At 38.9% G+C, this 16,295-nt stretch overlaps 1 protein-coding gene across 7 annotated transcripts; it reads right to left on the bottom strand.

Annotated features, from left to right (window-relative positions):
- Nucleotides 1-117: 117 nt before the first annotated feature.
- On the bottom strand, nucleotides 118-7,568 carry SRSF1 (serine and arginine rich splicing factor 1). Of its 7 annotated transcripts, XR_004960324.1 has the most exons (7): nucleotides 7,256-7,568; nucleotides 6,656-6,840; nucleotides 6,139-6,311; nucleotides 5,258-5,376; nucleotides 3,968-4,035; nucleotides 1,734-1,780; nucleotides 118-925 (listed from the first exon to the last, which is right to left on the bottom strand). XR_004960324.1 is itself a non-coding variant. In XM_036268316.1 (5 exons), the coding sequence occupies exons 1-4, from the start codon at nucleotides 7,447-7,449 to the stop codon at nucleotides 5,745-5,747; spliced, it is 747 nt and encodes a 248-aa protein (XP_036124209.1). In that variant the 5' UTR covers nucleotides 7,450-7,568; the 3' UTR covers nucleotides 4,139-5,376; nucleotides 5,737-5,744. The 7 variants fall into 7 exon arrangements, 3 of the variants coding, with proteins under 3 accessions (XP_036124209.1, XP_036124208.1, XP_036124210.1); XR_004960322.1 differs by lacking the exons at nucleotides 118-925; nucleotides 1,734-1,780 and having other exon boundaries at nucleotides 3,812-4,114; XR_004960323.1 differs by lacking the exons at nucleotides 118-925; nucleotides 1,734-1,780; nucleotides 3,968-4,035 and adding an exon at nucleotides 4,139-4,331.
- Between the last annotated feature and the right edge of the window lie 8,727 nt (nucleotides 7,569-16,295).

Here is a 16,295-nt window from a genome sequence, read left to right as displayed (position 1 = left end):
CAGATGTTTCTCTCTCTCCCTTCCTCTCCCTAAAAAAAAAAAAAAAAAAAAAAAATACTTAAATAAAATCAGCTTCAGACATTTGGCATCCTTACAAATGTGACCTTTTGTCCAAAGGCTCTCAATTTCCACTATCTTCACATTGATATTTCTATCAATAGAGTTGACAGATATTTCTAAGTTGTATGGTGACAGGAGTTAAAACTTTTTTACGTGGTGGTTGAAGATTAACTCCTTTGTACTTTATTTTTTAAGAGACGAAGACAAAACACTCAGAACGTGCTGAACTCTCAAGTGTTGTTTCATCTGTGTTCCATATCTACCTAAATGGCAACATAAGCCAAGCATGAATGACTTTTCTCCCTGAAAACCTATTTATTATGAGGTCATTTTTGCCTAAACTTCTATATGACAAAGACTAATTTATTTCCTGTGTACTACAGAAACATCAAGTGATTTTTGTAATTAAAAAATTCCCTGATCACTACAAAATCACAATCACTGTCAGGGTTTCAAGTATAGCTTCCACAGCTAGAAAGAAGCTCCCTCAAAGTCCTCAATCACAAGAACAAGTGCTGATTTAATTATACTTTAAATTCTCACACCTATATTTAAAACAATTTTTTGCCAGATTACTTTGTCCTATAGATAAAATGAACAGATGTTTTCCTACAATCTTTTTACTTCATGTCAATCCCAGCTTTTCCTATAGTATCGGAATGATCAATGTTCTCAGAAATGTACTGCAAAAACCTACCCTGAAAGAATGCAGTATTCCACTATATACACCAGGATGGCAAAATATTTCCTTCAGTGGAAGACAAATGTTTTGAGTCCACTACAGCAACAGAATGTAAAGAAATATGAGTCATACCTTTTTCCTCTTGTGGTCGCTTCAGCCTAAGATGGGGGGCTTACATCTCAACTAATAAGGGATCCACAATGACAGGTTTGTTTTCACTTACATCCAAAGTTACACAAGCTTTAGCCCTGCATATTCTATTCTAGTTCTACAATCCCTTTTCCAAACTCTTAGGGGGCAGATGTATCTAAAATTGAGAGCTGTTTACACTTTACAAAGGTATGGTATACAGATCCCATATAAAACATAACACCCTCAGAAAACCCTGTGGCAACTGTAAAATGAAACACATCAATATTTCTGCAGGAAGACAAGTTAGTCACAGTAAGTACAAACTGAAGCCATCAATTCTTGTCAGGTTTTACATTCAATTAGTTCAACAAAATCTGTTTTCAATAATTTTTGGATTATGAGAGTGAACCCATTTTCTGCCTTTGCAGTCTTCATACTGTAATAAAGTTAAACCAAAGGATAGTTATGTTACAACAGAACCTCAGTCTAACAGCTTCTCATCCTTTTAGTAACTATTTCTGGTAAATACTTATAATGTATAAATACTTATAGTGTAATTTCATTACAACTTCACAAAGCAAAAAGGCACATATAAATTCATCTTCATAGAAACTTACAAAAAACCAGCCTTAATGAGGAAGATATTTCAGACAAAACTAAAAGTTGAAATTCTAGTATCATATTGCACTTGTACACGAGTGGATATATGCACTCGAAATTTATCATTAAAGTATAAAACTTAGGAAAACATTTTAAACAAGGGAAATCTGTTCATATTCCAAATATTAGGAAATTAAACATAATTTTTAAAATAAAATTCAGATCCCAAACAATAGGAATCATAAAATGGGTTTCTTACCTTTTGTTTCCAGGCTGTGGGATGAACAGCAAGATGGGTTATTCAATCTGATGTTATGAAAAATAGGTGCTTCTTAGACTTAAGTTTTTCCTTGGTCAGAAAATAACAAACTAATTATAGGCTCCCTACAATATTATAAGGGGAGATAAATAGGGAGGAAAGGTGGAAAACTCAAGCCAGCCTTTTTAGTTCTCTAAGGGTGGCTTTCTTCTAATAGCTGCCAATCCAGGTACAGGTTTAAGGGCCATTCTCCTAAAACTAAAAAAAAAGTCTGCATTTCCCCTCACAGCTTTTAACTGTCTTGGTTTTAACTGCAGAATCTGTGCCCCTCTCTACCTTTCCATAATACATTAAGTTCTCTCTAACCTTCAAACAGCTGATACCATACAAGAAATGTTTTTTTCTCTTATTTCAACCTAGGGTTAAAACTACTAAAACTTTTAGTAGAGCACACCTTTCAACTTAGCTTAAATGTATGTACTCAACCTTGAGTGAAGGTCGTTTTCCTTTTGATCCTGTTACCAAAACGTTCAGTGAATGAAAATTAATTCAGGCTTACTTAAATCTACCCTGCATATTTTTACCTTTGCAAAATTAAATGTCACTTAAAAACAGATTTAAAAAAATATTCTACACATGCAACAGAATTTGCCTACGGCCATAGCTCCCTGAAAATGCCTGATCTAGTAAGCAGAGTCAGGCCTGGTTAATACTTGAATGAGAAAACTTGTTGCAATTTTAATAATTCTGCTTCTTGAACCTATTTTGAATTTACATAAAATTTACTTTGTTAACAATTCTATACCAACTGCTTTACTTAAATACTTAAAGAGTGGAATCCTAGTTTTGAATTTAATATCCCTTTTCTTCCCAGACATTCCACAAGGTTCATTTACATGTACTGGTTAGGTGACCTTATGCAAACCTTGGGGCTCATTTCCTCCACTACCATGATTATTTTGTTTTTCATAGGTTTGAAATCATGTCACCTGAATAGCTTAGATCCAGCTTCCAAATATCATTAGCACCCAGGGGAAATTTTAAGATTTAGTTGGGTGCAGAAAGAGTAGCTGGATGGTTGTGGCTAGTTATCAAGAAATCAGCTGCCCTGGCCGGTTTGGCTCAGCGGTTAGAGCGTCGGCCTGCGGTAGAGACCCGGGTTCGGTTCCCGCTAAGGGCATGTACCTCGGTTGCAGTTTGTCCCCGGCCCTGGTTGGTCGTGCGGGTGGCAGCCACTCGATGTGTCCCTTCACAACGATGTTTCTTTCTCTCTCTCTTCCTCTCTCTCCCTCCTGCTCTATCTGAACAAAAAATGGAAAAATGTCCTCAGGTGCGGATAAAAAAAAAAAAGAAATCAGCTGATTAGGAATTTTAAGTAAAAATTCCCTCCAATTCAAGCAAATTGGCAATTTAAAACCAAGGGACTGTTAAATAAAAAGATACAAAACTGGCAGACTACAAGATGAAATTACTGCCTTGGTATGTTCTGGATATAGAATAACCTTATGGTTGAGAAGGGTTTTAACAAGGCAAAATTCCAAAGAATGCGCCCAGCTTTTTTATCAGCAACCATTAAATAAGCAGTAACTCTTTTAGTGTACTATTCACACTTCAAGAAGAAAATGTAAATTGTGTTGAGAATTCTAATCTGTGCTAAATGTAAATTAATACTTACCAATTTTTTGAGATGAGTTTCATTGAGAATTTCAAAGGCTACCTCCAAAATTTACCAGTCATCACTCAATTTTGTATAAAAGCCTATGTTATCTAGATGACCACCAAAAATAAGTAGCATCTATAAGTTTTTATAACTTTTTTAAATGAAAGTATGCAAAGTTTTTCAGAGACTAGATCACTCCTCATTTACCATGTTACATACACAATTGCCCTTTCTCATCTTATCTTGCCCTGAATATTTTTACAATTAACAATTGCTTAACACCATTAGAAATTACCTTTCAAGAACCTTTAATGTACTAACACATAAATGCAAGAATCAGAATCTTATCAATTTATAAAGTATTAACTGATATCACCCCGTTAAAATTCTACAAGAGGAAAAAGGACAACCATGCATAGTTTTTTAAAAAACGTTTATTTTTCAAAGAAAAACGGCAACAGCCAATTGGAAACCTACTTATTCTTCAACTCCAATTTTGTTTTCTTTAAATTTAGAAATGACTTACTGATTTACTATTTTAAACAAACCCCCCCTTTTCCCCTTTAATGTTTACCATCTACTCGTGCTGAATCCTTCCAAGGAGATTGCTCCAGCGTATATCTCCAGGTCCTCGCTTTGCTCCTTTTACCAAAAAATGCAAAACACAATTCCATCGTGCATCTTAAGGGCTCCAATCGTCAAAAATAGGAAGAAAAAAAATCTTTGGAATAGCCAATTAAGTTGAATAAAAAAAAAAAAAAAAAAATCCACATGAATGCGGTTTGGTTGGGGCAGGAATCCACTCCTATGTTCCTGGTAATCTGATCCCGCTCCATGAATCCTTGTAATTCATCCTCCCTATCCTATCCACATTATGATTTGAATCCAATGATCCAGCTCCAAGGATTGGGATCCAGTGAGCCCTCTCCAATCCAAACCTTTATAACCAGCAAAACCAAAAAAGAGGAGGCAAAATGTTAGATACTGTAATCAAAAAAGGTTTCTGGGGAATGATGAGTTATGTCTGTCATCAGTTTAACAGATGTACATCAATAACTATCAAATTCCCCAAAACAAGTTTCTGGTGTTCAGATAAATTTTAGAAACTTAATCATCATAGAGACTAATTGGAAGAAGCATTTTATATTTACAGTTCAACTGATAATGCCAACACTTGTTACTGTACAGCGTATTACAGGTTTTGTGGTTGCAAAAAGTTATGTAGTTGAAAAGTTTACTGGTATTGCTACCCACCTAAGTCTAAACTAAATCTAATGTTCCCATCTGCAATTTAATTTGTAAATTAAAATGTTTCAAACATGAGTCAATTATGAATATTAGTTTAGAGGGGAAGGTGAGACTTAGAAGTATTCCCAACTAGATTATCTATACCAATAAATTGGAATTCTATAATTTGCTTTCATTTTGTCTTAAAAAAAAAAAAAAATGAAATAGCAACGCTATATCAGTCACACAGAGGACATGCAGATTTAGCAGTATTGATATTATACTCTATCTGGTTGGAATTAAAGACACCCTGTACCCACATGTACACCAACAGCAGGTCACACATTAACAGTTGTAACTAAGCACTGTGCCAAATTAGCCAGTTCTTCCCACATTAGTCCCTATTAAAACAAAAAAGGGGGGGAAGGGAGCAAAATAAATTGTTACAAAATGGGCAATGTTAATTTTGCCACAATTGCCAAGGTTTAAAGAGCAAAGCAATTGTAGGTAAAGATAACTGCATAAGATGTTTGCAAGTGTTTTAAGGTAGATGCATATAATAATTTTTAACCCTTGCCTTTTAGTATAAGGTCAATACTGCCAATTTCATCTGTGACAATAGCACTTGGAGTCATACCATTGCCTCCATTATTGATCTGATCCTCCTCAATCCTCCTTTTGACAATCCTAAAATGATTGAAATGTGCTCCACAATCCTTAATCCAAAGCATTCTTAATCCATCTCTTCAGATATGTCTACAGAAAGACACATGAAAAGCAAGATAAACATAAGAACTTCCCCAGGTAAGATAACCACAAACACCCCCAACATCCCAGTTCACACAAACCAGAGCAGAAATAGACATTTACACAATATCACAGTCTGAAGAGCATGGAGAGTTAACTAAATTTAAACAATCCTGTCTATGACATCACTTAAAATACAGTTTACCAGACATGAGGGGAATGTAGATGTTAGGAGCAAGGGGATATTACACAAGAATGCAATTCAACACTTTAGCCCATTCTGAACAAAACAGTTTGAATTAAAAAATGAAAAGATTGTACTGAGTAAAGGAAAACTGTATACAACATGGGTTCTACAAAAAGTGTCACCAATTATCTTATGTACGAGAGCGAGATCTGCTATGACGGGGAGAATAGCGTGGTGATCCTCTGCTTCTCCTTGGGGAGTAACTGCGACTCCTGCTGTTGCTTCTGCTACGGCTTCTGCTACGACTACGGCTTCGAGATCGAGATCTTCCATAACTTGGACTTCTGGGCCCATCAACTTTAACCCGGATGTAGGCAGTTTCTCCCTATTGAATAGACAGAACTTTCGATTGAAAGATCTAAGCTTTTACCTGTCTTCAGGCATGCTGAATGAGTACAATGTAGCTAAAGCCAGAAATCTGGCACTTAACCTGGACACCCTTGCCTGATTCTTACCTGCAAATTCCAATGTTAAGACCACTGTATCCAATTCTGGCCAAATAAAAGAATAAGTGTATAACCTACCTCATGAGATCTAAACTTAGTGTTATCCAGTTTTCGAACTGCATAGGTCATATCTTCTTTCCGTACAAACTCCACGACACCAGTGCCATCTCGGTAAACATCAGCATAACATACATCACCTGCTTCACGCATGTGATCCTTCAAATCCTGCCAGCTTCCACTTGGAGGCAGTCCTGAAAAAGTGATTTTTCAATACCTAAATATCATATTAAACTTAATATTTACATTAGAACGCCTACTTTATAATTAATGATTACATTTAAGATCATATGTAAAGAGCTCAGATTCTGGAATCTGGAGTCCACAATCATTTGTCAAGTGCGGATCTTCAAATCCTGAACACCCGAAACCCAACTTGATAAACCCCCACTATAATCCTTGTTTACTAAACCCACCCAAGATACTGAAGTAATTTAAGACTTAGCATAAAAACTTGCATTTGTTAAACTAGTCATGCGAGGAAAATTTTAAGTGCGTTCTGCCTCTTGTCATCAATCCACGTTAACCGTAAACTCACCAGAGACAACCACTCTGTTTTCAGATCGCCTAGATGGGGGGCCATAGCGGCCTCGGGGCGCTCCACCACCTCCACCCCCGCCGCCGCCTCGGCCTGTACCACGGCCGCTTCGAGGAAACTCCACCCGCAGACGGTATCCATCGTAATCATAGCCGTCGCGACCGTACACCGCGTCTTCCGCGTCTCTGTGTGATCACAGAAAGCAAGAGGGGTAAGAAAAAGGGCCAGGAGGGGCAGCTAACTCAGCCGGGACCCAGCGGCCCCCGCACATGCGCACCCAGCGTGGAAGAGCCCACATGCGCTGCATAATAGGAATGGCCCCTCCCCCACTCAGAAACACGCCAGGCTCCCGACCACTACACCAGCCCTCAACGCCTCAGTTTCCCGCCCGGAGCCTGAGCCGACTCCGGGAACGTCCACAAGGACCCAGCCACCAGAAAGGCCAAACCGACTCAGCTTCTTATTCGACTCCTGCACGGACGATAGCGTCTTGCCCCCTACCTTCGAGCCTATCTCCCCATTCTCTAATTGTGAGGCCCTGGAGCTTTCCCCAACTACTCCAACCGATATCCTCAAGGCCGCAAGCCCAGGTCGCCTCACCGCGGGTCCTCGAACTCAACGAAGGCGAAGGGAGGCCCTCCGCGGCGATTCTTGAGATCGATGTCGCGAATAGCACCGTATTTGTAGAACACGTCCTCAATGTCCTTGGTTCGGATGTCTGGAGGTAAGTTACCCACGTAGATGCGGCAATCGTTGTTCCCCGCCGGGCCACGAATCACACCACCTCCCGACATGGCGACGACGAAAAGCGCGGACTCGAGAACAGGCCTTCCCACCAAGCCTAGCGCACAGGAGAGCGAGCCCGCAGCGACACCACGTCTCCCGCGGCCCCTCCAAAATGGCGCCTTTATCAGCTCGGCGCACGGATACGGGGGAGGGAAGAAGAGAAGAGGGAGGAAGCAGCTATTCGATTTCAGTACGCATGCGCAAAAGCGTAACGGGCCTGCGAAAGTACGCTCACGCATGCGCGACGTCACCCTCCGCGCAAAGGGAAAAAAGTTCCATGCGTTCCCGATTTCCGAGTGGTTTGATACTGGAGTGGCTAGCTCTTTGGTAGACAAATACAGAGCCTTCGTTAAAGAGGTTATTAATCCCTGTCGAGTCTTAAGAGGTAGTTTCCTCAGGAATAAGCCTTTTAAAGCAACTAGGTGACTTGGAAGGAATTGGCGAAGCCTACCCTAGAGCCTGTCCCACCATGCTCTGCGGCGTTAACGGCCTTTGGCGGGAAAGACCCCCGGGGGCGGAGTCTAAGGGGGAGGGACGCGTCGGTTGTTCCGGAAACGGCGGCATCCTCGGAGTGTGCGCCCAGGCTAGGAACTGCGTTGCACTTGAGTCAATCAAGAGCCAAGGCGTGGCTTTGTCTTTCCGCCCCTTCTGCGAACTAGCGGTGCGCGCTTAGACATGTGTCTAATTTAGGGGAACCTACTTTAGATTCCTTAGTAAATATTCTACACTAAATGTCGTTTCACCGTCGGTTCAGAATTTAACTTTGTATAGTTCAGTTCATCACTCAGTTGTGCTCATTGGCAGGGAGGGATTCGTGCCCTGATCAGGCACTGGTGGTACCTCCCAAAGAGGACCCAGACCTCTGCTGCTTTGCGAAGTCTTGAATCGCCAGTCATTAGGCCTAGCACAGAAGCGAGGTCCAGTGAGGGTTCACAAAATAATTGTGCCTGTTATTTCTCCAACCTCTTACAGAGAATGAGAAAAAGTGTTTGTGTGTGTGTGTTTATAAAATCCTTAAGTTCGTTCCTTTTTTTTTTTTTTTTAACTCATTACCGAGCCTTTTAGGTAATATAAATGAGCAAAATGATTATGTGAGAATTGTGACCACTGGAGAGCACAGTTGCTGCCCAGGACTGATCCTGCTTGCCTGCTGTTCCAGGGAAATAAGAATTTTTTACATTTTTTTCCAGAGACATCTAAAAATCAGAATTTTTATATGAAATTTGGGATTTTTAAATATGAGTAATGAATTTAAATTTTGAAGAAACCCTGCAGTCATAAATATGCTAAAACAAATCTGCACGACTTTAAGGATTATTTTCTTACCACAATCCCTCTCCCCAGGGATGTGAGGCAGTTTGCAGAGATACCATAAAACACTATTAAAACTGAATGAAGAAATCTGGAGGAAGGGAAAATAAAGAGGGCGGATTAACATAAAGTCATGGATAAGGTTAGTACACAAAATATCTGTAGTAATAGCCTGGTGAATTCCTAGAGATGGACTGTAAATTTGATTCTGGTCATCCCAGAAGTCACAGTAAAGAAGGGAACACAAGTATATTCAAAATCCAAAGTGCCTTTGGATTATATTGTCATAAAAATAGATTGTTTAGGAGAAGGACATTATTTTTCAGTCCTAAAAGTTTATTGAATGTATTTTACAAATGTTTGGTAGTCCTTGAACTCTCTGTGATGGTTTCCAAAATTATGTGTATATGTGCATGCACTTTCTTCTGCAAAGAGGATTTGAAATTTTAATCAGCTTCTTAAAGGGACCTGTAGATCCCAAAAGGGAAAAGAACCTCTGAAAATTTTAAAGGGAAGGACAGATGGTCTATTCTTCAATGATATTTTTTGAAACTGAGCTTTCAATTAAAAAAGACAAGAACCTGATAATTTTTTAAATAAGAAGCTGACCAAAAAGGGCACTATTTTAACAAATGTATTCAGTTTCTAATATTCAGTTAGTAGCAGAAGAGATGAGAAAAATTTTTTAAATTGTGGGCATTTCATGTAAGGTATTGATTATTTTCATTGAATAGCTGTTTACTGAGCACATTTACTTTCTGTTCAAACTTTCATCCATCAATTTAGATTTATTTACTTTCATCTTCTGTTGATTAATGTTAAGTCAGTGATAAGTGATTTAAACATAGGTGCTTTTATTTTCAGGACATTTTCTTTCCAGAAAAATAAGAAAACTGAATTTGCTTTGATTTATTCTTGTCTGTTTGAGTTAATGTAGTTATTTCTGATTTTGTTCAGTTCAGAGGAATACAAGGTAGACTTTAATATAGGGTGAATAGGACATTCTTGTTTCTCTATTGGCTCCCTTTATTGTATTTGAACAGAACCTATGTTCTGGGGCCCATGATAAAGCCAGGATGTAGTGGGAAAAGTCTAGATGGCTGTTTCAAGATCTCCCAGGTTGGCATTGGCCTGGTGATTATTACAGTTAAGGGTGTGATCTTAATACTATCAGTATACCCGAGTTTATTAACAGATTTTAATCCACAAAAAATAAATTAAACCAACTGTTCATTTGTTGGGTGGTAGGGGAGATACATTTTTTATGACCAGGATGCTCAAATTGTACATGCCAAGATAATTGTTTTGCTGGGTCTGGAAAGAATATCAAGCATTTGCTTAGTAAATGAATTAAAAGAAAATGAGGTGAGTCATTTTGAGAGATATTTCATTCAGATCATGAGACTTGATAAATAATCCCTGCCCCACAACAGAGTATACCTCTTCAATGACAGGAAAATTCATACCCCTTAAATTTTGTGTCTCTGTTCCTGGATAGAGTTGGGTAAAGTTTGGCAATTCTGTTTCCGTAGGCTAATCTTCACACAAACTTTCTCTAAATAGCCTCCTAGACAATTGATTAGATTTCTCCTGACTGAATTACAACCACTTGCCTCCTGGGATTACACCCATACCTTAATTAGGGGTTTAGAGTGTTTTTAAACTCATCAGTTACACATTCACAGGCAGTTTTATGGATTGCTGCCACAATTACCAGTTTAATTCTCAGAAGCTGCTTTATTTTCAACACTGTTGGTGTTTCTCAAAAAGAAACTTTCTAAATGCTTTTGATTCAATTCAGTGAGTGTACACTTGGAGAAATTAAAAAAGTTAATTACTGTTAGGGTTGAAATGAGAAGACAGTTTTTCAGTGATTTGCTGAACACTTAAAAATCTATACCTGTGATGGTAGTTGTACAGCTTTGTAAATAATACTAAAAACCATTGAATTGTGTATACTTATAGTGAGTGAATTGTATATTATGTAAATTATAACTCAAAAGTTTTTTTTTTACTGGAAAAAAATATCTCCACAATCAGCAAAATCACTCTGTAGTACCATTGCTCTAAAAGCATTACTGGGGATGGGGGTGTTCTAGAGCAATGTGCATTGAAATATGGCTTCTCTAATTTGGAAATACTGTTTTTAATATTCATGTGTCAATGCCTACTGTCTTCCCTGAGGATAACATTTACTAGGTAAAGAGACACTTACCAAAATTAGAAATATTTTATTGTACTATGTACAGGAATTATCTCCAGGAACAGTTGACTTGCATAATTCTCTATTCCAGCAATTTTCGACCGGTGTGCCACAAAAATTTTTAAAACATGCAATACCTAATTATTTAGTCAGGGGCACTGACCTCTTTTCCCTTAGATTGTCAAATAAAAAAATGACAACAACCAACACAACAATATTGTCCAGGATAGATGAATCAAAATTATACCTAATTTTTTTGGTCAGATTGGCAAAAAATACATTTTCTGGTATGCTGCAGAATATTAGTAATTAGTTTATGTATGCCATGAGATGAAAAAGGTTGAAAATCACTGCTTTATTCCATTGTTCCACTTGTTTTAGTTGTAGATATTCTCTGAAAAAGGAAGAAATAGTATATAATTTTTAACTTAATTTATATTTGTCTCATCTTCCCTAGTAAATTATGTTGAGGGCAGATTTCTGCTGTACCTCCCTTTATTACTAGTAAATTCTCTGTTCAAACAAATATTGACGATTTACTGACTGCTCTTTTAAAGAGGTGGGATGTTAAATGAGCAGAATGTTGTTTCTATGGAAACTTCATCATGTTGCTGTCAGTGGATAGACACAGTGGGTACAAGGATTGTTTTTTATTTCACAGTATAATGAGGATGCCACTTTTCAAGCCCAAAGATGTCATCTAATATATTCTTAGTAATCTTATTTTAGGCCTGGCCTCCCTCACTTTTGTTTTTGGCTAATGCTTCTCATCTTTATTGTTGTATTATTGATGACAATAGGATATTATTTTGCCAAGAAAACAGCTCTTAAAATGATCTATTACAAAGCGATATTTTTCCCATGTCTTCTTCTTTTTTAAATCCTCACCCGAGGATATTTTTCCATTGATCTTCAGATAGAGTGGGAAGGTGGGGCGGGGGGTGGGGAGGACACACATCAGTGAGAGAGACACATTGAGATATCGAGAGATGCAGGACCCCGACCAGGGCCGGGGACTGAACCACAGCTGAAGTACATGTCCTTGACCAGAATTAAACCTGAGACTCTTTGGTCCTTGGGCTGATGCTCCAACCACTGAGCCAAACCAGCCAGGGCAAGTGTTTTTCTCGTCTTAATTGTTATTTCCTCTTGCTGCTCAGTTCTTTCTCTTAAAAATTAAAACTTCACTTCATATTGTATATTTCTTATTGGAATGAGTAATGGCTCTTTAAGGAATTACATTAAATATATGGCAGATATATTTTATTTGCTAAAAATGCTACCTGTTTTGGCAATTTAATCTTATAGTCTGTGTACTTTATAAATATTAGTTATTTTATTATAAGTAGTAGTTAAATGTTAATACTGCTGCCAAGTGTGTTAGAAATAATTTCAATAAAATTGTTTAACTTGAAATTTTGAGTGTGATTTATTTTTTATCTTTATTGTTTTAGAAGATACCCCAGATTAGCTGAAAACTCTCAGAATTACTTTTCAAAATTTGCTTGCAGAGTTGCCACATAGACTAACACAAGCCTAAAATACAGGGTGTGGTAAAAGTAGGTTTATAGTTGTTCGTATGGAATACAATACAATAATTAATTAATAATACAAGAATGAACTCTATTTAGAAAATTAACCAAATTCTTTCCACTTTTCCGATTAAAATCACAAATATCAATCAAACCTTTCCAAACAGAAGCATACTTCTAGTAGACTTCTGGTTTTAAGGTGGTAGAATTTTTGTTCCATTCTCATCTAAAAAACACAGGAACAAAAATCAGAAATACAACCTCAATCTTTAATGAAACCAGAAAAGGCTTTAAATCATATGGGAAAGTAGAAAGTGGAAGTAGAACTAGATGGGTGACTTGGCAGATTAGTGGAGTCGCAGAAGGGCAAACCTATGTACCCTAAATAACAAGCTGAATTCTCACAAAACGCATGAAAGGATCAGAAATGGGTTGCAGGTACCTGGGTGGGTGACATAGGAGAAAGAATATCTGGAACAGTTCAATTTGACTAAAAGCAAAAGAATAGTAGCCAGATCTTTCTGCAGTGAAGTCCCCACTCATGTACATGGTTCTTTCAATCAACTTTTTAGTTCCTTACTCATAAATATGAATAGCTAGTCAAGGACTCCCAGATGTTTAAGGAAACTGTCCAACAAGAAAGAGACTAAAGCAAGTAAATAGGAACAAAAGAGATCAGATATGTGCACGTGGTGTACATGTTAAACAACCAGAAAAAAGAAAGAAGCAAATGGCCAGTGTGGCTTTGTTGGTTAAGCATCGTTTCATGCACCTAAATATTGCCAATTCCAGCCCTGGACAGTTGTTCAGTGGTTAGAGCTTCGGCCCACGGACCAACGAGTTGCAAGTTCGATTCCAGCCAGCAGCCAGCACCTTGGTTGCAGTTCATCCTCGGCCCTGGTTCGGGTCGCCAGGGAGGCAGCCAGTCAATGTGTCTCTCACGTTGATATTTCTCTTCCCCGCCCCCGACTCCATCCGAAGATAAAAGGAAAAAATATCCTTGGGTGAGGATTAAAAAATAATAATAATAAATAAATAAAGGTCGCCAGTTTCATTCCCAGTCAGGGCACATGCTCAGGTTGCGGGTTTGATCCCACGTCGGGGTGCGTGCAGGAGGCAACTGATTGATATTTCTCTTTCTCTCTCCCTTTCCCTTCTTCTCTCTCTAAAATCAATAAAAACATACTTTAAAAAAAGAAAATATCATGCTAAGTGAAAAGCCAGTCACAAAAGGCCACATGTTACATAATTCCATTTATATAAAATGTCCAGAATAGACAAAAGAGACAAAGTAGATTAGTGGTTGCCTAGGGTGAGGTTTGGGAGAAAATGGTGGTGGGGGTGTGTGACTACCAGTGGGAAGGAGTTTCTTTTTGGTGTAATGAAAATGTTCTGGAATTAGTGGTAATGGTTGCACAACTCTAATGTACTAAAAATCCTTGAATTGTACATTTTAAATGGGTGAATTGTATGGCATGTGAATTAAATCTCATTAAAATTGCTATTTTTTTTAAATGTTATTTATCACTGTGCCTAGTCCATGGTAAAGGCTGAAATAAAAGTTCTTATTCCTCTTTCCCAAACTTCCGTACTCAGGACACCCCTGAAGGACTTCCTGGATTTTTTTCATCTCTGACAGGATTTTTACCTACCACTGTCTTAGCAATCAGGGTTTTCTCTCTCCACACAAATACCTCACCCTTTAGCCCTTCCCCTCCCCTTTCCCTGCCTGCTGGTCACCCTCAAAGTAACTTCCTAAGACAGGACAGCCTTAACTAACACTCATTTGATTGCTGAGGGGGCAGCACCATAGGCTGGCTTGAAACAGCTTTATCACCCAGGCTCCAACAAGCTGTCTCTGTGGGCCCTGGTCCTCAGTGGTCCCTTCACAGCTTTCGCTGGTGCCTTCCATGACCTGTGCCTGCCTCACCTGGCCCCCTCTTCCTTCTCTGGTCCACGCCAGACCATTTCTCCCCCCAGCTCTCAGTGAAAACCAAAGTTCTTTCTGTCTGGGCATCAGATCTACTCTTTAGTAAAAACTTCCAATTAAAAACTAACAACCAAAAAACTAACAACAACCAGAAAATATTAGGTTCTTAACAACTCCCCAAAACTTGATTGAGCAATATTTCCTTCCCTGAGTCTCCAATTTACCAAAATCTCCCTGAATTAGTCCTACTGTTGGCTTGGTGTTACCCTTTGGGTAAAGAGAGAGTTCAAGGTGAATGAAGTCCAGAGTCTCTGGGGCTCCTCCAGCGCTTACATTTTGCTTTCACCTACTCGTAAGCCTTTTCTAATGGCCACTTATAATAACTGATCATACTGCTACCTGTATATTGCTTCTGATTTTTATAGCAGTGGTGCTGGAGGCAGGTCTTTGCAACTCGTGTTGAAAGCAAGGATATGAGAAAAAGGATTAGAACCTGTGCCTCTGTGTCCTCTCATTACCCAAATTCACTCTCCAGAGAATAGTCAGGTGACCCTGAACCTTTGGTAAAGTGAACCACTACAGCCAAACAGAGTGCTCAAAACTTCACATGCATAATTTTATATAATTCTCATGACAACCCCATTGTTACTTCCCATTTTATAAATAATAAACTTTTATAGGCACAGAGAGGTTAGGAATCCAGCTCAAGGTCAACCAGTTAGTAAAACAGCTATTTAGGGTTGGTACCCAGAGATGCCCAGTCCTTAATGCAAATGTTTGCATTTCTGAGGATTAATGTCTGCTCCGAGGAACCTATGTTCATCCAAATGGGTTTATGACTAGGAAGGAGGATAGGCACTGTGACCCTCGATACCAGAGTGGGACTATAGCTGTTGCCCAGTAGCCGATCAGCAGGTAATCCTTACAGCTCTTGGCCAAGTTCTTGGAATGCAGGAGTCTCCAGTCTTTCCTGAGTGATAAAATTTCAGTCTGATTTGCATTGTGAAAATATCATTGCAACTAACCCTTAGCCTCTACTCTCCTTTAGAAACGTGTTCCTTTGGCCCCAAATGAACGCAGAGTCTTTTGTATCCAGTTCAAGCTTGGACAGTAGCACCTTTAAAATACTCGAACCATTTGAAGCAGGGCCTTAAGTCAAGTTGTTGCCATAAAAACACAAATTCTGGGACTCAGAAGATACTAAGAGGGAAAAAAAAAAAAGGATAACATTTCTTTTGCTGGTAGAGATGCTCATAAAAGCCAAGCAATCCATCTCTGTCTAGGTCCAAAGGAGAGAAAATGTATATAAGGGTAACAGAAGAGATGTAGTAATATGTTATCAAATTTAGGTCACTTAGCCCTGGGAATTACCTGAGAGACAGAGGTTTTGCTTAAAAACAGAGCTAATGGGAGAATCACTGAACTTTGAACTAGAAAAAAAAAAATCAAAATAATTCAGTCTAATAACTTTATGACATAAGACAAGAGAGTGAGACAGCTTCCTGAAGGTCACTGGGCTGAAAAGTGGCCCGGCCTCAGTTTCACGCCACCGCTCACAGCTCTGCCCCACCTGGCTAAGACTGGGGGAAGCGTAAACAGGAAAGGAGGAAAGCGCAGAGCATCTTCAGGAGTGCCAGGAAACAGAGCAGCGTAGCTACAGAACAGAAAAAGGTTGTTGGAAGAAAGGCACCGCAGAAGTTTGGAGAGAGCCCAAAGGTAACCAAAGGGAGTCCAGTAGATCCGTGCTTGAGGAAGGGGTGAGGTGAACACAGGGATTGAGGGATATTAGCCTGGTGGTGGTGTGTAGGCTGCATTGGAAGAGGGATAGTTCAAGGCAGGGAGACCAGTTAGGACACTATTGGGGAAGGCATGTGCTAG

This window comes from Molossus molossus, unplaced genomic scaffold (assembly GCF_014108415.1).
Source record: "Molossus molossus isolate mMolMol1 unplaced genomic scaffold, mMolMol1.p scaffold_m16_p_19, whole genome shotgun sequence".
In the NCBI taxonomy this organism is placed as follows: domain Eukaryota; kingdom Metazoa; phylum Chordata; class Mammalia; order Chiroptera; family Molossidae; genus Molossus; species Molossus molossus.
This window is presented reverse-complemented; position numbering and strand designations above follow the sequence as displayed.

Excerpts from the sequence above, each read along its gene's own strand:
- SRSF1 (XM_036268315.1), bottom strand. The coding sequence starts at position 7,449 with ATGTCGGGAGGTGGTGTGATTCGTGGCCCGGCGGGGAACAACGATTGC. Across the intron at positions 5,940-6,138 it reads CTAAGTTTAGATCTCATGAG|GGAGAAACTGCCTACATCCG; the intron begins GTAGGTTATACA and ends TCTATTCAATAG. Across the intron at positions 5,377-5,752 it reads TCATAGCAGATCTCGCTCTC|ACATATCTGAAGAGATGGAT; the intron begins GTACATAAGATA and ends GTCTTTCTGTAG.